The sequence below is a fragment of the Bacidia gigantensis genome (genome assembly GCF_019456465.1).
Source record: "Bacidia gigantensis strain McMullin 20006 chromosome Unknown contig_231, whole genome shotgun sequence".
NCBI lineage: Eukaryota > Fungi > Ascomycota > Lecanoromycetes > Lecanorales > Ramalinaceae > Bacidia > Bacidia gigantensis.
The window spans coordinates 1,623,689-1,643,557 of NW_025408598.1; the positions used below are offsets into that span (position 1 = coordinate 1,623,689).

The 19,869-nt window shown below is 48.2% G+C and overlaps 9 protein-coding genes across 9 annotated transcripts; 4 read left to right on the top strand and 5 right to left on the bottom strand.

Annotated features, from left to right (window-relative positions):
* Nucleotides 1–162: 162 nt before the first annotated feature.
* On the bottom strand, nt 163–756 carry KY384_004486 (uncharacterized protein; the record flags this gene model as incomplete). The annotated part of the gene is made up of 1 exon (XM_044812991.1): nt 163–756. The coding sequence occupies one exon, from the start codon at nt 754–756 to the stop codon at nt 163–165; it is 594 nt and encodes a 197-aa protein (XP_044670411.1).
* Nucleotides 757–2,251: 1,495 nt separating this feature from the next.
* On the top strand, nt 2,252–2,658 carry KY384_004487 (uncharacterized protein; the record flags this gene model as incomplete). The annotated part of the gene is made up of 2 exons (XM_044812992.1): nt 2,252–2,452; nt 2,497–2,658. 2 exons carry the CDS (start codon nt 2,252–2,254, stop codon nt 2,656–2,658), a joined length of 363 nt encoding a protein of 120 aa, XP_044670412.1.
* A 661-nt stretch (nt 2,659–3,319) lies between these two features.
* KY384_004488 (uncharacterized protein) lies at nt 3,320–3,957 on the top strand (the record flags this gene model as incomplete). The annotated part of the gene is made up of 2 exons (XM_044812993.1): nt 3,320–3,550; nt 3,736–3,957. 2 exons carry the CDS (start codon nt 3,320–3,322, stop codon nt 3,955–3,957), a joined length of 453 nt encoding a protein of 150 aa, XP_044670413.1.
* Nucleotides 3,958–5,863: 1,906 nt separating this feature from the next.
* Nucleotides 5,864–6,973, bottom strand: KY384_004489 (uncharacterized protein; the record flags this gene model as incomplete). The annotated part of the gene is made up of 3 exons (XM_044812994.1): nt 5,864–6,355; nt 6,414–6,857; nt 6,911–6,973. 3 exons carry the CDS (start codon nt 6,971–6,973, stop codon nt 5,864–5,866), a joined length of 999 nt encoding a protein of 332 aa, XP_044670414.1.
* An 836-nt stretch (nt 6,974–7,809) lies between these two features.
* KY384_004490 (uncharacterized protein) lies at nt 7,810–9,492 on the bottom strand (the record flags this gene model as incomplete). Its single annotated transcript, XM_044812995.1, has 1 exon — nt 7,810–9,492. One exon carries the CDS (start codon nt 9,490–9,492, stop codon nt 7,810–7,812), a length of 1,683 nt encoding a protein of 560 aa, XP_044670415.1.
* An 863-nt stretch (nt 9,493–10,355) lies between these two features.
* On the bottom strand, nt 10,356–13,168 carry KY384_004491 (uncharacterized protein; the record flags this gene model as incomplete). The annotated part of the gene is made up of 3 exons (XM_044812996.1): nt 10,356–11,348; nt 11,398–13,062; nt 13,115–13,168. The coding sequence occupies 3 exons, from the start codon at nt 13,166–13,168 to the stop codon at nt 10,356–10,358; spliced, it is 2,712 nt and encodes a 903-aa protein (XP_044670416.1).
* Nucleotides 13,169–13,801: 633 nt separating this feature from the next.
* On the bottom strand, nt 13,802–17,264 carry KY384_004492 (uncharacterized protein; the record flags this gene model as incomplete). Its single annotated transcript, XM_044812997.1, has 2 exons — nt 13,802–17,146; nt 17,205–17,264. The coding sequence occupies 2 exons, from the start codon at nt 17,262–17,264 to the stop codon at nt 13,802–13,804; spliced, it is 3,405 nt and encodes a 1,134-aa protein (XP_044670417.1).
* Nucleotides 17,265–17,505: 241 nt separating this feature from the next.
* KY384_004493 (uncharacterized protein) lies at nt 17,506–18,014 on the top strand (the record flags this gene model as incomplete). Its single annotated transcript, XM_044812998.1, has 2 exons — nt 17,506–17,859; nt 17,910–18,014. 2 exons carry the CDS (start codon nt 17,506–17,508, stop codon nt 18,012–18,014), a joined length of 459 nt encoding a protein of 152 aa, XP_044670418.1.
* Nucleotides 18,015–19,177: 1,163 nt separating this feature from the next.
* On the top strand, nt 19,178–19,612 carry KY384_004494 (uncharacterized protein; the record flags this gene model as incomplete). The annotated part of the gene is made up of 2 exons (XM_044812999.1): nt 19,178–19,389; nt 19,438–19,612. The coding sequence occupies 2 exons, from the start codon at nt 19,178–19,180 to the stop codon at nt 19,610–19,612; spliced, it is 387 nt and encodes a 128-aa protein (XP_044670419.1).
* Nucleotides 19,613–19,869: the final 257 nt, after the last annotated feature.

The window sequence follows — 19,869 nt, forward strand, 5'->3', positions numbered from 1 at the left end:
ACAATATGCTTTCACGTGCGAAGCTGATGCGGTAGGTGTGAAGTCAAATATTCGAATTCGTCAGCCATTCCTCTCGTGGAGAGAAAGACACCAAAATCAGGAAGTCATTCGAGCTGAGGGAGCCCCCGTATTCAAGTCAATGCTTTCCGGTCGCCAATGAGTTCAAGAATCAATCGCCTCCAACAAATCTTCACCCAAAAGAGACTCCATGAGCTCCCTTGTCTCATCATCGATCTCCTCTCTGCTACGTTCATAGCTCTCCTTGTCCGGTAAATGCCAGATATTATCGAACTCCAAAGGTAGCAGGTGTTTCTTTTGCTTCCAGTTCACGGTCTCATTTCCGGGATGCCTAGGCAAGCCCAGAAATCTGCCAAATCTTGAGGTGTTCCTTTCATCCCCCTCTTCTCTCATTTCCTCTTTGCAAGGCCACGGCGCTGTTGGATATTCTAGAAGGCTCGGCTTATCAGGTCGCGACCAGATCGTCTTCTCTGCCAAGACCAGGCTTCGCCCGTCATTGAAAGTCTTACCCTTCATCACTGGCAAGATCTTGACGGGCTCAATGCCGGACAGAACGTAGCGATTGTCTTTTTGCCTGCGAGCCAGCTTTTCGTTCCCTTCTTTCAGAACGTCACCGGCTCTAGCGGATTTGAAATGCATCCATCCCTGAAAAGTATGCGGGACGTATGGAGAGCGATGGATTAATTCCATCTTGTGAAGATTGCGCTTCACGTAATCCCATTTATCCCTCTCATTCATCTTTGGATTCGTCCATGTCCTAGACTGAGTGTGCGACACGGTATGGTTTGAGATAGCGCGTGAATGGTTCGGAATAGAGCTTTGCGCACCACGCATACCAGCTATAGACGAAGAATGTCTTGGATGATGGCTATGATGGGCAGTTGAAGGCAACGAGCTTGTTTGTGGTCTTTGAGGTCCTTTGGGAATTTCGACACGCAGTTGTGGCCGGAACTCAGGGGTGGCTCCTACGCCTGGTCAGCTTTATCAATGGACGAGAAAGGAGGCAATACCTGATCCGATACCTGAATCAGTACGACGTTTGAGCAATGCTGATGGTGCAGTGTGAAGGGGCCGCGAGGTAAGTATTGCTGCGAGCGTCAGACAGATGCGGCTTCACGATCATGGAGGTATGTACACAGAGGGGAAACCTCGTCTTCGTGCTCTTCGTCTTCTGGGTGGTGGTCCATGGAATACCTTTCTTATACGTAACAATCCTGGCTTGAAGATTGACCGCTCTGAATTGAGTCACTGGAGGCGTGACTACCGACTTTCGTAAGGCACAGATCAACGGTGCTTGATTCAAAGACGATGATCTCGGCAATTTCGCTCGGAAATAGCTTGTTTTGTTGCCAATAGCTTTCTGTTTACTGTCTTTGTTGTTTTTGGTTTGCGGCTTGTATGTTTGATCCTATCAAGCTGAACGATGCAAAGGTGGATACTAGAAAGGGTGAAGAGCGTTGCTGAAATACGAGAAGACTACTTTAAGTTAGCGGGGCTGTGAAGCAGAGCTCGGGAATGACAGGCGGTGAATTCACCGTCACGGTTGAAACAAAAAACATCAGGGTCGACGCATGCATGACCCTCTCGTACCTTCTAATCTTGCGATGCAACGAGGAAGAAATCAAAAGGCGATCACTTTACGACCGTCCGTCATCGAAAGACAAGGATCTTGTCAAGCATATCGAAATGCCTCTGTTGCTCATCAAGCTGCAGTGAAGATACCGCGGACAGCATGTGCAAAGTGATGACCCAAGTACGGTTCGATTCGAATTGTGGAACTGCTGTGAATCGTGGACAGGATATGACACGAGCTTGAACACTTAAGAGAACCGTTTGAGCTATACCAGGGTGTCAAGGCGGCGAGAACTCAATGATCCACAAACTCAAGCCAATCAACGTTCTACAAAGACGGTCATTGGACTGGCTACGCGTGTAACTGCCTCATTCGTTTGCTTACCGCTTCTTGCACTACATCGCCTTCCAACGTTGTGTGATACCGAAAAGGGGAAATACATTGCCAAGCCGACAACAATAGGAATACATTCGAAATTAGACCTGACTTCTTATTTATAGATATGTGCTGAAAGGATGTAGTAGAGGGTAGCGATATACTATGTAGCTATACCAATAGTTTTATTGGCACAGACTGAAGTCTTTCACTAGCGGCTTTTCCTAAATAGTCCATCCCGTGCACTTGGCTCTTCATCACCACTATAAAATCGACGCATTCACAATGCCGACGATTCCACTCCATCTTTCAACTTCACAGACGAAATCATTGCCACAGAACCCACTACCACAAGTACTTCAGACGCCATCAGGTCTGGCGATAGTCGAAATCCAGGGAACATTAAATCTTCCGCCCCCCTGGAAGGAGCAACAGCAACGCCAGTCGGCCGGCTCGTCTTTCCAGGGTACAACAAAGACGAGCCAAGTGAGAGTACATGGCAGAAGACCGTCTATCTCTACGTTGGTAAGCACCAGCGTATGACTGGAGAAGTGAAGAAGCTTCCAAAACCCATTGCGGTCATCCGAAAACGCGACAAGTCCGACGACGCAGCTAAGGACGAATTGGAGATTTCAGAGATTATTCATTACAAGATATTGTTTTCAAATCGTCCTGAGCCTGTTGGAGATTGACTCAACTTCCTGGCGAGCCGCCCGATGTTGTGGGAGAGGAATTCCGCTCATGCGCAACACATTGTCAACTTCACCATGTATTTTCCCTATCATCCAAAAAACCAGTGCTGGGTAGTATTGCTCAAGTGACCGAGAAACATTGGTGTAGCACCAATAGTAAACTTATTAGTGATTGGCGAAAAGTTTTGACGCTCTCATTCCGTATCCTCGATCTACGAAGCGAAAGACGAATTGCTCGTGTCTACGAGGACGCTAGCCTGTCAAATTGCGAATATCGGATGTCTGAGACTAATCAATCGATTTCCGTACTACTGGTGGATAGTATGTCTAGTTCTTGAAAAGGTAGCCTAGAATAAAAATAGGCAATTTATCAATTTTGAGCTCGCTCTCCAATTAGCTAAGAACGGTCTTTAGGAACCTTGCACCCATACCCGCACATGCTGTGAGACCAAAAAATTGAACTCGGATCCATTGTACCACCAGGGAAGAAAAACATTCACGGCCAATGTTACCTGAGGTATGAAATTCAGCCGGCCAATGAAATGGCTATTGCATTGTCCTTTGCAAATTTTTGTTCGATACTTTCCTACTTGTTATCCTCAAATTTGGTACCAGAAAGCTTAGACATCATGCCTCAACATCACTCAAGACAGAGACCTCCATGTCAAATGAATCACCATTCTTTTGGACTACTCAACGCTTTATGAAAACACTGACTGCAATAGACGCTCCGAAAACCACCAGGACCTTCGATCAGCCTACCCTATTAATCAAAGTTTTGCATACAATTGTCGAAGGACATTTGATCGTGTATGTGAGGAGAAGACGAAGCGCATCAACAGTTGCCGACAGCGACACCGTGTCTGGCAATGGCAAGACTTCTGTAGCTTTTGTAAGGACTGATACGAAGGCTTCGCCTTACAGGAGTTCATGGATTTGTATGCTCGTCATAACAGATCCTTGCGAGATTTCAGGCTTGAGAAACCATGGAAGCACCCAGATGATGCTATCGCAAATGCATTGAGGGCGGAAGTAAGTCAAGCGTTTTCCAATAGAAGCCTCTCATATACTGATCAGGTGCAGCGGCGCGATCCTGGTTGCACTCGTCTGGTCGCAAGTGCCAGGCGTGATCAGAATACAGCACAACGGGAGACTGTTGGACCTCGTAGGCGCGATACTGATGGGATTTCAAGCCCACCTCCGCCTTATTCTGCCCGCGTTGCCTCTATGTCCGCTGACCGACCACCAACATACAGCCAAATCGATCTAATTCGTGGACATTCATCGCATCGACACTAGGAAGTTTGGACCATCAGGTTGGTGAACATGAACCTCGATTGAAAGGATGAGGATAGGCGGGAATGAGGCCCATGAATGATTTGCTTTCCATGCAAATAGTACGTATTTTGATAAGCGTGCTCATGGCATGCTTGATGTGGTTGAATACTGAATTGGCCATAAAAAACATTTGTGTTTTAAGTTTTCTCTTCTGAATACAATTATCTTGCAGCACAAATTTTTTGTCGTGCGCTCATTCCTTTGAAAGAATATACTTGGCTCTGTTCGTGGCTGAATAAAAGGCATTAAGAGAAGTCACAGTATGGGAGTTTCATTAAGATCGCATTTATTCCTACGCACAGCTCGTTTAGCTCGCACAAAACCTTGCGTCAGGTCTACTTCTCCCCTGTTTCTCTTGTTGGCTCAATAAGAGGATACGTAGCAAGAAGACACGACTTCTGGTTTCTTAGTCTTCAACAGTCATCAAATTCACAAAATGCCCCGATTGAGCTCGAATTACTTTTCATCGACAACATAAGTTCCTAGCAAGGCCGAGACACACTCACTGAAAAACCTCCTTCAACGCCTCCCTCCCCTGAATGCGTTCCACCCACCCCTTCACATTCCCATAGTCCCCCATCTCAATCCCCACAATCCCAAGATAACTCACAAAAGCCCAAACATGCGTATCCACCAACCCATACTCCTCCCCCAACAAGTAGCTCTTCCCCTCCAACGCCCCCTCTAGCACCTTCAACCCTTTCACAACACCTTCCCTCGCCTTCCCCTCCGCCTCCACCCTCGCTTTCTCCTCAAAGCTCACCTCATCCTGACTCCCCTCCTCCACACCCCCCGCCGTCCCCTTCGGCAACGATGCCGCCAACGCCGCCCCCGCGGGAGCAAACGTCACGTTCGTCCACACGATGTACTTCATCGCCTCCCCCTCTTCGGGCCCAGAGGTGGGTAGAGACCTGCGTCTACCCCGAAGAGTTCGCCCAGGTACATGCAAATTGCTGCGCTCTCCCAGATGGGGACGCCGTCATGGACGAGGGCGGGAACGCGCCCGTTCGGGTTGATGGTCGAGAGGTAGGTGGGCGTGCGGGTGTCGCCGGAGCGGAGGGTGAGGGTGATGCGTTCCGCGAGGGGGCGGTGGAGGGCGTGCTCGAGTTCGGCGAAGATGGCGACTGTGAAGGTCGCGGTGGAGTTGGGGGCGAGGTAGAATTTTAGGGACATTTTTGCAGGGGTTTCTGGGGGGAAAGGGGAATTGGGAATGAAGGATTGGTGATGGGGTTGAGGATGATAGATCAGAGTCAGGGAGGAAAAGGGACTATTTGTTTTGACGAAATGTAAAAGGGGGTGGTGAGAGCGGGTTCTTATCTTGCATATTGTGACTCACAAGTTGCCGAAGGACTTGCCCAGATTGGTGACTGGCGGTGTGGTTGCAGTATGCGGGGTAAAATTATGCCGTCTTCGTATCTAACGCGTCGATCCGATTGAGGCATCAACGCGCGACGCACTGTCACGTGGTCCTATCTATTAGTAACTTCTAGCCCTCTTGCATCTATGTCTGTCTGGACTAAGCACAACTTTCGGCATCTTGGGAAGCACCCAAAGCATTTCAGGACCCTCTCGACTGCATGGACACATAACAAAGGCATACTCCCTCACTTAGACATTACTGCTCAATATGAGGCTGTCATTTCTTGTCATGTCGATGATGACACAGACGGCTGAAGGGGTTAGATCGACTGGAAACTACAACCATGATCTACCAATAAGGCTTACCATCTTTCCGGCGGGCTCCCAGTGACCTTCTCTATGGCTAGATCCATATGTTTATGTGGTGGAGTGAAAGGGCAGTCGCATCTAAAGTATAGTCATGTCTACATTAGAGCAAGAGTTGCTTCTGATGCTGCATCAATTTGACTTACAACTCGGTTCCCAGGATGTCCTCCACGAGTCTCCATATCCTTCTGCGATTTCGAAGACCTAGTGGTATGTGAAATACTTTGCCTCGTTCGTGGATGGATGTTTGAGCAAGCTGTTCAGCTAGAAGCTCCCAATCCCATCCGTCTGCTGTTTTGTCAAATCCCACAGCGGTCCCGTCTTCCTCTGAGATTTCGGTTTCGGAAATGTCCCAGAGATAGGGAAGAAGCGTGCCGCTGAAAAGGCTAGCATGCCAGTAGCTGGGCTCAAGAATGTAATTTGGCGTCAGTGACGGATTATTGAGGGGAGTGACCTGGTCAGTAATGTTGGCAATGATCTCGGGGGGCAATGATGATATTGCCTGTGATAGGCCCTTAATCGTGGGCTCGTCCGGATCATCATTTGATGAGGGGTTTGCCGACAGAAGCGGGTTTAGGTGCGAAAGTACTGCACGATTCAGACTCGGAATCTCGACAGGGTTAGATTCGAATAGCTATACCAACGTTCGTCATTCGAGATTATCTCGCAGGCACAGGCCCGGGGCTGCTTACCTTCGCCTCTCCCTCCTTGCCATTCTCAGGTGTCCAATCCATTTCTTGAAACTTATACGCGCCGTAGTAACCACTTGACACGTGGAGCTTGTGAGGAGCCCGGCCCAAGGGATCAAGTTGCTTCCATCGAGCCTCAAGCACCTGCCACAAATGGCGCATCAAGCTTCTCTGCCCTCTCTCACTGCTATCGTGGGAAGCAATGACCTCCTCTGCGATCACCATACACTTCACGTGGGATGGAAAATACAAGGGCGGCTTGTCTTTGACGAACGGGCTCCATACATTTGGGTTGCAAGCAACAACGGCCTCGCTGGTTGAGTGTATGAAAAAGTTTGTACCTCCTAGGTTCTCAGCATCGACGTATCGGATGTCAGATAGAATGCCGTTATGATTACGCTTGCCAGTAAGTAGAACGCAGTCACAGAACCAGTTTCTAGTCTTGATCTACGCTACTCTTAGTGTTTAACTCTGAACATCGAGTAGGGCTACGTTGATACCCTTTCAAAACCGGAGATGGGACCACCGCAAATGGTGCCAAACATTGTTCTGTCGTCAGTCATTGCGAGTATCTCTCTGCTCCGAGGTCACAGAAGATTAATTTTCGTCTCTTCAATCTGATTAATGTTTCGGCTAGCGAGTACTTTAGAAGAGCAAGACGCCAAAAGACTTAATTTGCAGCTCGCGTTGAAATTATCAGTCATATAAGTTGCGAATCAAGTACTCTGGAAAGGCTCTTGTGGAAATACTGAACTTTGGCGAAGAATCAAGTGAATAATCGGAGGGAATAGGGAACGCGAGCTAGAAGAGGTGTCGGAAGGAGTATTTCATGAATGGAAAGGTAATGACCTAAGTCGCAAGGGACTTTAAAGACTCACAGCAAGATATCTAAATTTGAAGGGATCTTGTGGCCAGGAAAGAGCTTCGTAGTAGTGGAGGTTGAAGTAAGACGCTAACTCCTTTGCGGGGAAGCTTAGAATCATGACTTCAAGGTGTCCCATACAAAGCCTCCAACCAAGCGTATCGGAAGGAGAACACATCAATCATGTCGTACAATGATATGTTTTTCACACTTCGCTCTTCGTCGCAAGACCACCGTCGCCTCTAGCCACCGGATTTTCCAGCTTTCCGGTGTCTAATGACACAGTCAGGACAACAATTAGCGTAGTTGTTGACTGGGGAATGCTTGCTGTTTATCTCCTCGTCCTCTGCGTCTAACCATGAAAGAAGTAGAAACTCTCTGTCATGTCTGGTAGCTATCGCTTTCCCGCGTTGAGAGCCTTAAGCAAGACCGCGGCTGAAGTTAGGCACTTGGGTACAAGATAGGGCGTCATCGTGTGATCGCAATGGCTGTGATCAAGGGTTGCGTTTAAGATCTTGCAACATGTATCGCACGCTTTCAGCCACCCTTCCTCGCAAATCTGGCAAGTGCAGGACCCAGTTCCTCTTCATGCCTTTTGGGCGGCCTTGCCTTTTTATTAGTTTCCATCCTCAAAGCATCGACTTGAAGCCTTGTCTCGTCGATGACATTCTTCTTGCCTTTCTTCCTCAAATACTTGCGAAGACTGCTATTCTTTCCTCGTCCTCTATTTTTGAGCTTCGATACCGGGTCTTCGGGCTTTTGGTCAAGATCTGCCTCTTTTCTTCGCTCGGCAGCTGAAACAAGATCTAAATTTCCTACATAATCGGGGTTCAAAGAAATCATCTCTGGCTGCAGCTTGTTCAAAAGGCTCTTCACCTCTCCCTCCTGCCGCTGCTTGACTGACTCGTATGGGTTGATTTCTAGGGCATCAAAATTCGGCTCTCCAGCACCCGGAACGATGATGCTAGAAAACCCATGGTTGTGGGAAATACCCAGTGAATCCTCGAACGGACACCAGCGCAATCTCTCCATGTTTCGACCCTCACCTCCCCATCCCATGTATGGAGATTGCACTTTGTCCTGGTCCCTTTTCGATTTATCAAACAGCCCTTTCCAAATCGAGGTTTGCGTGCCCCATCCCACAGCAGTCAAACCACTGTCACTAATGGCGACTGATGCTCCCGGACGTCGCAGGAAATACTCATTGACAGGCTTGTACATTCTTACATCCCAGACACTCATCTTCATGTCTTGTCCCGTAGCCACCATGTACCTGCCCTCTCTATCAACAGCCATCGATCTCACGGGCCCACGGTGCGCGAGCATCTTCACCAAAGGTGTAGTTGAGTTTGGCGACCAAAGTGTCACGGTTCCATTCTGATGTCCGACATGGAGTATTGCATTCCAAGGATTTTGGGCTAGTGACGTCGGAGTGCCCTGCTTAGTGGGCATCTCAATAACCATCCGTCCCGTCGATGTATCTGTGTACTTCAGATAGCCTGCATTCCCGACACTGGCCAGGAGAAAGTGCCATTTGAGAAATTCCATAGCCCGCGGCTCGATGTGCTGGCGTAGACAGTGCAATTCCACACCAGCACGGTCATAAATGTAGACGTATTTCTTCTGTGCAGTGGCGAAGTATTGGTCATTGTGCAGCCATCGCGCTTCCCTCACGGTTTCTCCAAGCTGTAACTCGCATCCCAATGTGCCTGAACGCCAATCAGGGATAGCTGCTACATGGCCCTTTCTCCCGGCCAAGAGCAGGCCTCGGCCATTTGGTGTATAATCACAGATATACGGACCCAAAGAATCCCCCAACTTTAGATCGAAGCCTTGCTTCGCTATCTCGACAGGTAGTTCCGCCTTGAGCTCGTCCTGTCGCAACTTATACGTCCGTTCCAGTTCATGTTCTGGCTCCAGAAAGCCCCCTTCATTCTCAAGTAGGATCTCAGCATCTTTCGCTTTTAGTGTCGCATCTTTGTACTTGGACTCTAGGTTCTTCAAATTCGAGCGAAGTTTCTTATCTTTGACCGATTGATGTCGTATCTTCCGACCTCGGCCGTATGTCTTCTGTGCGTCGACATTGCGGGCAGCAAGGGCAGCTCCTTCCGTGTCTGGTGCGCGCTTGATTAAAGCTCTATCCTCCTTGTCATGGGTACTGTTCAAGAATGGACTTGACGATTTTGGCTCATCCAGTACTATCTCCACCTCCGACTCCATTTGCTTGGCTAAGTCACCGCAACAATCGCACAGGCACTTGATGCTTCCCAAAAATCATTTCTTGAGGTGAGGCATTTAAATGATTTTGGATAAGATAAGATTAGAAGAGGCTCTATCAGAGATCTCTTGGCACCCCCTTTCTTCATATTGGTAGTTGGAGAAGCCATATCTACTTCGGTATTCGAACGTGACAGGACTCTTCTTTGGGCTGTGATGGCTTGTACCTCACCGGAAATCAGACTTTCCTAAGTCTCGCCTTGCGCAGTATCTTGTAGGCAAGGGTCGTAGTGAGTACACCAGCGGCTGATTAGTGGCAATGTGAGCTAGAGTCCTTATTTTTTCAATGCTTTGAAGGGCTTTGTGGCTGCCGTATGAAGGACTGTAGGTTGAAGAGGTTCAACTGAATGCTCCTTACTGGTCGATGTCGCAGATACAAGAAGACGCATTACGAGGTTTTTCGATTTCTCTCTCACTATCCCTCTATTTCTATACACAAAACCCAATAGTGAAGCTCCTTATCACATTGATACACAGACGATGCAGTCAAATCAAAAGGGGTATACTTGCTAATGCATCAGATGCGCGCTCGTGTACTTGAATCCCTTCCCCACACGGCTCTATGAAATCCCCTGACACCTCCCAAGATATGCGGAATACTTCCAATCCGTCACCAGCGCCGTCTTGATAAATGTTGTTTCGGAGATTTGCCTTTCTTTACTCACTTGAATATGCTGCGTTAATACGAAACCGCCGTCCTATATCAGAAACGATGTGATTTAGGCCTCGATAGCCTTTCGCAGATCACTCCATTTTTGCTTCAGACTCTCATGCTCGGAATTCAGCTACAGATCAATCAACAAAAATCACTCATCAGGTGCAAATGCTGGAAAGCTCTGCCCCTGACGTAAAAGATCACATACCTCCGCAAACTGCATCTTCGTCTCCACCAAAACCTTCTCCATTTCAGCCATGTGTTCCTCCAATCCACGGTTTTCGTTCTGTACTTCCAAATTTCGCTGCATGCTTGTTTCCATCTCGCCCTTGAGTCTCTGTTCAACTTCTTCGGTCTGCTTGTCCACCAATACTCTGAGCTCCTCCGTTTGGCCCTTGAGACTTTCGACGTTATCGCTAAGTTCTTGGTTCTCGACTTTGGTGCGCACGAGCTGCGAAGCCATCTGGACGTGCTCGGTGTCGGATTTTTCTGCTCGTTCCTCCAGATTACGAACCTTGTTTGTCAGAGTTGCGTTAGCAGTACGGAGACCTTCGAGCTCTGCTTCTTGCTCCTTCTCAATGCGCTGTTTTTCCTCCCATTCGGCCGTGTACGACTTGAGCATCTCAGGTGTGATCTTCACCGCACACGCGTCCTGCACCAATGTATCTGCTCGGTATATTTCCTTGTCGCCTGAAGTACCGAAGAAGCCCGATTCGAGAATGGAGCTGCTTGTTGGGGCTTGATCGATGTAGACGTCGAATAGTTTATCCTTGAGAAAATTGGTTAGCTGGGCCATGTCGTTCATGTCGAGAAGCGTCTCTGCATTCTTTTGCATAAGGACTATCCCAAATTTGAGAATTGCACCCTCAAGCCCTTCACTCAGGATTAAGTCGTATATCCTGAGAACCAATTGGAGCGGAAATCGGTATGCAAACAGGGTGAGAAACCACTGTGTGGCGTAAAGTCGTGGCTGGACCCCCTTTCGGTGAAGGTGGCAATAAAGGGCAGGTTCAAGGTCCTCGAGTAACCTTTCGAACTGATAAAGATGGAGATGGAGGCCCGGCATGTCTTTTATGAACATTTCTCGAAGATGATAGTGATTCATCAGCCGTACTAGAAGACAAAACGCTTCCTCTTCAGGAACCTGCAAACATTAGATCGTGAAATATTAGATATCAAAATGGGAACTCTACGCTGAATAGAAGGGGCATGACCAGGAAATTCATTCCCTGCGCGTAGCCGACACCTTCATCGAAAAGAGCGTATGCTTTGCACAGCCCGAATAAACCGTCTTGTAGACCTGCAGCTGCAGCGTACTTGGAATAGCTCGTTCGCGCCCCCAAATCTCTTTTTATGACCTTTTCGAGCTTGTGGATTGCGCTTTTGTCTTCTTGTGCCTTCTTTTTTCTCTCGACGATCATTGCTGCTTGTAATTTGGCTGTGTTTTCACCTTCTTTCTCTTGTGATGACGTGGGTGAGTGTAGGCCGTTAGTTGCTGAGGTTGCTGGAGTCGAATGATCCGAGTGCATTGACGAAGCCGATGAAGTGACAGATTTATATTCCTTAAGATTACTATTTGCAAGACTTTGTGACGGTGCATGGCCCTGTAGACTTGCTGTCAAATCATGGTCTTTATCTGTACCTCGGACAACTAGCTCCTTATATACACCTTCCAGCTCTTCATTCTTACTCTGAGCAAGAACTTGCCAGACGACGCCCCTTATGGCACTGGGAATACCTGTGGCTATCGCTCTGTTTAGCTCTTCCGCGCTAGTCCTTGCTACTGCTGCTGGGCCTTCGTAGACTACAGCTTGCCACAAGTCCCAGTCGACTGGTGCCGCGGGATCAGTCATTGCAGATGGCCCTGCTGTCATGCCTGCTGCAGTCCCAGGAGCTAAATTCGGATCTGATGGAGCAGGACCGACTCCAGGCGATCTGACTGCTGGCGAGGTTATCGGACTAGTAGCAGGTGGAGGCTCCGAATCTGCTTCGTCCGCAACGCTAGTCGGGCTTCCAACCCCTACACCAAGGCTCGTACTTCGACCGATGAGTCCAGCAAGGACTCCACCGCTCTCGTTCGACGCATCTGTTGCTTGCCCCTCAAGCGTCTGAATCCCGGCCTCTTCTCTCATCCGCAGCAGCTTGAAGCGATCTCTCAGACTATCTCCTTGTTTCTTCTTTGGATCAGATCCGTCGGAGTCGTTCGCTTCATCCAATTTATTCAGCATAAGTTCAGGATTCGAGGCGAGAGAATTCACGGACGCTGCAGTATTTCGCCGCTCTCTCAAATTTGTGGGTTTTCCTTGGGAGATTGTGCTCGTATCTATATTGGCGGACGGCTTTCTGCTGAACCACGAGAAACCTATGCCAGACTTTTTTGCATTTGGGGTGACCGAGGGTTTCGCCTCGTGCGGCTTAGTAGACGGCGGTGGCCCCCAAGGGACAGATGGAATGCTCCCGGAAAGTCCCTTCATCCTTGACGGCAGCTTTGTTGGAGAATTTGGCTTTTGAGGTGTATCCCCGGCTGTTGTGGACGGATTTCCTGCTTGATCGTCCGTTGCATCTCCTCCGACATGCAATTTGTGCGCTTCAGAATTTGAGGCGGAATGAGCTGTCAGTAAAGGCGACTTGGCAGGTATATGACCTTCTTTTGACTCGGGCACCTCTTGGGAGGAAGTATTGTCTACGCTCCCATTCATGTCATTACTATTTATGTTTAAAACTCTTGAGGACCTAGGGGTTGAGGTAGCGGAAGAGGGTTCCCCCTCTTTTACCGACGGAGGGATAGAGGTACTTGAAAGGTGAGATTGCTGAGAATGGGAGCGAGAATGCATATCTGGGGCGTCTTCGAAAGTATCCTGGCATGTGTCAGCAAGGCATCGATATTGGGGGGCAGAGAGGTAGGTTAACCCCGTCTTTGTCCGAATCCTCAACGCTCAACAGCTTTGTATCAGCATCAGCCATTGTAAGTGAAGTGTAGGATGTTCCAGCTAGATGTTACGTCCAACGATCGTTTAAGAAGACGATCTCGGGCATGTACCAAATCGCTCAGCCAGACATGGTAGAATTATATGCCATAACGAGTGACGGGGGTCCGAGGTTCACTTGACTTCAATGGCTTGACCTTAGGTATTCACATGATTTTGAGTGCTGATTTGAATGAAGAGATAGTATACCGGTAGTCCGTAGGGGTAGGGAGGCTCATGAGCTTATTGCAGCTCGCCAGCCATTGGTGGATTCGTGTTGGTGTTGCTGAAAAGTTTAAGAGATACGGACTTCTTGGCATGAGGTCAATTGAATGAAGAGAAGTCGCGCTCGAGACCCCCGCTAAAGTAATGTCAGGGGATCCGCTACGCATCTTTAGGCTCTAGGGTTCTAGTCTAGGGCTCCAGGGCCCCTAATAACTCCAAGCCCCTTTGTACGGCTTGCAAAGGCGTATACGAAGGGGCGAGAGACAAATAAAACTCGCTTCAGACCTCTATGATGAACTTGTCTGGCGCATAACCACGTCTTTTAAACTCTATTTTCGGCATTTCGGGGGTAGCCACCCAAAAGGCCCTTCAGATCATATTTCTACATTTTTTCGGAGCCATTCAATCAAATATTCACAAAGTGAAAACTCGGGCTACCTGGCACTGCACTTCCAGCACTCTGCGGTAGGCCTTCTCTGCTTTCCCCTTCGCCATCTCCGGCACTTACCACTCCCTTCTTGACTTCCTCGTCCCCGCTGTGCACCTCCACAACCTCCACACTCTTACATCCAGTAGTCCTCCTTAATCCTTTCACCATTTGTCGCAACACTCCCTTCTCATCGAACGGCAATTTCCTCTCAAATACCTTCTCCTTCTCTTCCCCAGCATATAACCTTTTCTTCAGCCCCTGGACGAATGGCATCGCACGCTTCGTTTCCTTCCCGCCCTTCGCTTTAACGGCCTCTCCAACTTTCTTGTCATCAACGGAAAGGCTGGTGGCGGAAAAGTTCTGCCGCACGAGCTCGATGTACTCATCTTGCCACGCTGGGTATTTCGCCGCGTAGAAGATGGTGAGCTTCTTTGGTTTCTTGGGGTCGAAAGACGTGGCTTTGCCCTTGTCTTTGCGTTTCTGTTGTGCGGCTTCTGCTGAGGTGATGGAAGATGATGTAGCGCGGACGTATTCGCGGGCTGCTGTCAATGAGGGATCTGCAGGGTCGACCTTTGGCCATAGAGCGTTTTGGATTGTGCCCTTATTTGTTTGCAAGACTTCTTGCCAAATGTAGTCGGCCCAATGGGGAGCGATAGGCGTTATGATGAGAGCTTGGAGTTCGATATATTGCCGGATTAGGGAAGCATGCATGCCAATTCCAGCAGCGGTGGTGGCTTCGCGGTAGAAATCTCGGGAGGAAGTGAAGTCATAGAGAGCGGGTTTGAGGGCGGCTTTGAAGTCGAGGTTAGAATAGTGGTAGTGGGCATCATGGACGAGAGTACGCATTTCATTTTGAAAAAGGGTGTCCCAGAATGTGTCGGCTGGGCCAGTGCGAAGGCTGCTAGATTCGGCGGAGGAAAGGACTTCTTCACACCATTCTTTGAGAGTGTGCATGCGGAGGATGATTTGATTTGCGACGGTCTCTTCGAAGTTGGCGTCTTCGACTCCGTCGCCAGCATCTGCTAGGGCAATGCGGCACGCGTCGGCACCATACTTTTTGATAGCTTCAGAGAGGGTTAGGAAATTGCCTGTTGATTTGGACATTTTATCACCATTGAGAAGGAGATGACCGTTGGCCCGAACGCTGCGTGGCCAGTACTCTGGTGGGAAGAGTGCGAGGTGGATGTAGAGAAAGAATGTCAAATGATTAGGTATGAGGTCTTTTCCAGAAGAGCTAAGGTCGAGAGGATACCAATATTCAAACTCGGCACGTAGACGGTTGAGATGTTCTTGACTGATTCCCGAGGATTCATTAAGAGTTGGGGAGTATGAACGGCGGCAGAATATGTAATCCCAGATCTCATCCGTCATTTGCGATGCTTTGATTGGCAGAACACCCGGCTGCGTGCCAAATACATCGCTGTGAAGAAGATAGGATATCGTGTAATATGCCATATATATGGTGCTGTCACTCAAACTTTCAACAAGGAACTTTGGATCCCAAGGGAGTTTCGAGCCTAGACCATACGTTCTCGCACAAGCCCACCGGTTGAGCCACTCCAGGTTTTTCTCGAAGCCGTTTTGTGTCTCTGAAGAGTACGTCTCTAAGTCGTTCTTGACATGATCGAAAGTTGTGTTCCGCCAATGAGGATCATTTTCACCATAATTCAAGAACCATTGGCCTAAGAAAGCTGTAACGCACTCGTCTGCGCTACGACTGACAACGTGACCGTTCGGTTCAGCGTACTCAAAAGCGTCCCCATTTTTTATCAAGGCAGCTTTGACTTTCGATTTTGCTGACTCTACTGGCTGGCCTTTGAATTCGCCTACGAGCATTGTGCCTTTGTAGTGGCCTTCTTTGTATGCAGCTTCCTTCGCCTCCGCAAGTTGCTTCGTGTCTTTTGGCGAGTTGATCTTCAACTTTTCGACGAGAAATTTGGCAGTCAGGTTACCGTATGAGGGCGTTTGAATTAGAGGGAGAATCTCAAGGTCTACCCATTCTCGCTGAATGCCATAGTACTCGGCTTTTTTTGTCAGATCCATGACAGTTGCATAATCATCTGGACTATCAGATGGTACGCATGTGACGACACCAGTGCCTTTTGACGGTAGAACAGATTCCATGGGTAGAATGCGTACTCCTTGGGTGTGTACAGACAAGGGTGCATTGACAAGAGTGCCAACTACATCTGAGCCAGTTAGCTCCGCCACCAGTGGGAGTTCACTTATATCTTTCGGAAAATTTTCGCTGCCGAAAAAGGTCCCTTGGAAGGCCATATTCCACGCAGCACGTTTTGTCACTACGTAATACTCTTTTTCTGATACTTTGAATAATCCATATGTGATCTTCGGCCCCACAAAACAACAAGTCTGGCCATACATAGTTTCTGGCCGTAGTGTTGCAGGGACGAAGTAGACACTTGCTGATTGAGGGATTTTGTCTCTAAATACTTCTGCAGCTTTCGGAGCCCATTCCTTGACCTTGAGTTTCAACGCCGTGTACTCCTGTGGCCCGACTCCCTCGCCCTCTGTCCGGTCATGATCCATACAAGGTTGGCCGTCCTTTGGAGAGTAGATTGTATATCTCTCACCGTATTGAATCTTCTTCAATCCATGTAGGCGGTTGGTCTGCCATCGAACGAAAGCGTCGTAATAGGGATTGGCATCGGTCGTAACCATCTGACGTCTCCAGTCTATCCGTGCTCCTAAATCATTGAGATCTAATTTGCATAATGGTGGAAAATATTTTAGCCAGTATTGAGCATCTGAAAATTCATGTATCTCCGCATTTGCTATGCCAATGGCGCGCATTATCTGGAATTGATATTTCATCTTGACAGCTTTGGCAGCGGCTTTTCCCTTCTTCGAGGAGAACTTAGTGACATCGTCCTTCGTTTGGGCTTGCGTTGGAGCTGGTGGCTGGCCGATTTGGAGATTTGCTTCATCCTCCTCTTCCTTATAATTCTCGAAATTCTTTCCGAACTTCTGAACGTCACTCACAAGCTTATCTGCACAAGCTTTTATCGGCATGCCCGTGCAGTGGAAGCCTAGGGGGAACAAAACACGTTTTCCTTCCATTCTGTTGAAACCGCACGTAAATTCGACTTTGCTGATGGTGAAACTATGTCCAGCATGGAGTCTACCATTCATGTAAGGGTATGCGAAGATTGCAAAATATTTGGGGAACTTCTTCCGGATTTCTGATGGAGAGAGGTCGACGGTCTCTGAGCTTGAGGGAGGAGTTGCGTTGAAAACGCCCGCGTCTTGCCATGCTTTTTGATACTTTTTCTCAATGGCTATCAAGGTGTCACGTTTCTCAGTCTATGAGTGTTAGTCGTTTGTACCATGGCCTAAATGCACAGATGATAACATGACCTACATTTTCCAGTTTCAAAGTCTTCGCTTGGTGATCAGTAGTCGAAGCATTGACAGTCGCCATGGTGCGTGCTCCGATGGGAATGTGATTGCGCTGAGCGCACCACAGCCAACGTACAGACTTCGTCTTGAGAAGAATGCAAGCTCAACGCCCGTTCAATGACGAGTCGCGAGGAGGAGGTGTGCCAATGCTCAACTTGAGTCATGTTCAAGAATGATATATAAGGAGATAAGTGTCGGCGTTAAGGCTGGGCTTATCACCCATCCTTGCACTCGTCAATTCGGACGACTACAAATCATGAGACATGGGCTGGATACAAAATCTCTTTAAGCGCCGTGTGGACGTGAAATATACTATCACTGGAAAGAACAATCCTTACCAAGCTCGGAAGAAATGGCCTCCCGACTTCGAAAAGCTCCCATTTACCCAACAATTCAACTTTGAAAAGAGGTATCGAAGGAGGTCGAAATTGAAATATCAAAACGAGAATTGGATAAGAGGTGTCAAGATAACACAGTGGACGGGATCTGTTGGTGAGGTTTCTGCCTCTACTGTCTCCTCAAGTCAACTGATTGTACCAGCAATTGGAGTCTACGCATTCTTGATACATGACTGGCAAACTCCAGAAGGATTTGACGACGAGCCTCCTTTCTGGACCGTACGTAAGATACTCAACATCAGAAAATAAATACTGATATTGATCGACAGTTACGACACTGGATCTTTGGCGAGTACGCCGCAATCTGGACCACGCCGCCCGCCACCTATTCAGCACAGTCTAGGAAAGACCAGGCGGCTACGGCATCAGAATGAGTACTTTGTTCCCCTCGCTTGGAAGTTTTGCGACAAAATGATTTAGAGAGCTTTGGACCTTGCTTGCGATTGCTGTGATGTCGATGATGAAGCTTTTATCGCTGGCAGCAAGTAGTGATTTCCTTCTGGGGCTATACGGTTCCACGTTCGAGCTTTAAGTGACCTCGAACATCGCCATAGTCAATCATACGGATGACCTCAATTAAAAAAGCAGCACACTGGACATGCGATCTGGCGTTACTCATGCCAATGCCAAGAGCAGTAGTCTCAGCACGCCTCACAAAGACTAGAGTCACTCGCACCCTAAAATGCAATTTAGCCACCGCGAGTGTGCTGTTTCAAAAGCAACCTTAGACTTCAAATTCCAGGAATTTGTTCGGATCAAAGCGCGCTCAACGTATAGTTCCATGGCTGCGAAAGAGCCAACCATGATTCCCACATTGAACCTACGAGGCTGTCTTTCGACGTCTTGCGCCCCAAATAAGGCACAATAAGATGGCTATAGCCTTACAGACGACTAGGACTAGTGCAACGGGTGAAAGGAAGTCGTTTTATCATTCGAAGCTGAGGTCAGTCAAAGCTGAGAGCAATGAACTGTATGTTCGAAACCGCCCTTTTCAGGTTCTGACTTCCGTAGCCGTTTATCCTCTGAGTTACGAGCGTAAAATTGCCGCTTATCGGATTTCGGAAGCGACTTATCAAGCTTTCTTCTGGAATGGAATTGACACGTGTCGAGTAGGTCACTGTAGTGTACCTGGCTTCGCTGAAAAGTAGGAACGTCTTGTTAGGCTCTACATTCCGGTGATGTCTGGCATGGCATTGATTCGTGCGAAGTGTATAACAGAATTTTGACTACATTGGGATCATCCAGTTCCAATCCAATTGAGTTTGATGGTAAAAAACCCTTGTACAACATTTGTATGGTGGCAAACGGCTTCAATTGTTTGTGGCAAATCACGGCGCGCTATTCCCAAGACAGGGGTATGGACACAGGCAAGACTTGTTATCTTGCTTCGACAATACTACTCTCAAATTGTCACGATCGACAAGAGATGAAGATCATTACTTGTGCTTGAGCTCAAGCCTGACTTTCGACCTGGCAGCATCATATCTCAAGACAGAGAAATTTCACCTCGACACAAGCTTGTAATACCTAAGGCATCATGCCGCAAGTCGAGGCTCGCTTGCTCCGCGCTGGTAAAACACGATCTAATTTCCTGGGAAGATATCAATTGTCCTCTGCTTGTCCCAACGGTATTCCAATTAATTCTCTTGAAGCTATGCAAGATATAGTGCAGTCGTCAACAAACCATGCTTCTGACGCTTTGGAGTTTCTTGACGGACTGCTTGGAGGTGGGAGCTCCTGGCATGGATGGTGAGATGACCTTCCCCTATACAAAAGATTCTTGTCTCATGTCTGAAGGAAATTGCACAAATTAGGGCCACCGAAGAAGGACAAAAATGATTGTGAGAATTTCGACTTTATAGTCGTGCGCGAAAAGGATGTTTTGCCTAATTATGAAGAAGCCAACAGCAGTACGAGAGCTGCGTCGACTATGGCAAGCGACGTTGCTGGTAAATCAGTTGCAGATAAATGACTCTGAACGTTGTGGTCGGCATTCGCGTCACCATTATTGCGACAGACCAAAGCAAGAGGAAACCTACAAGACTTGTAACAAGCCATCTTGAATTTAGGTGGAATTATGACTCCGTGGCTGATTTCTTTCTCCACATTTTTGACTATTTTAAATTTGGTTGTCCGCTCTCATCAGTCGCACTTCAACGTGCGTCTTCATTCTTGCCACACTACTTACACCCTTTCAGCGGCCTCTGAAAATTTCCATAAAGCCGCTCA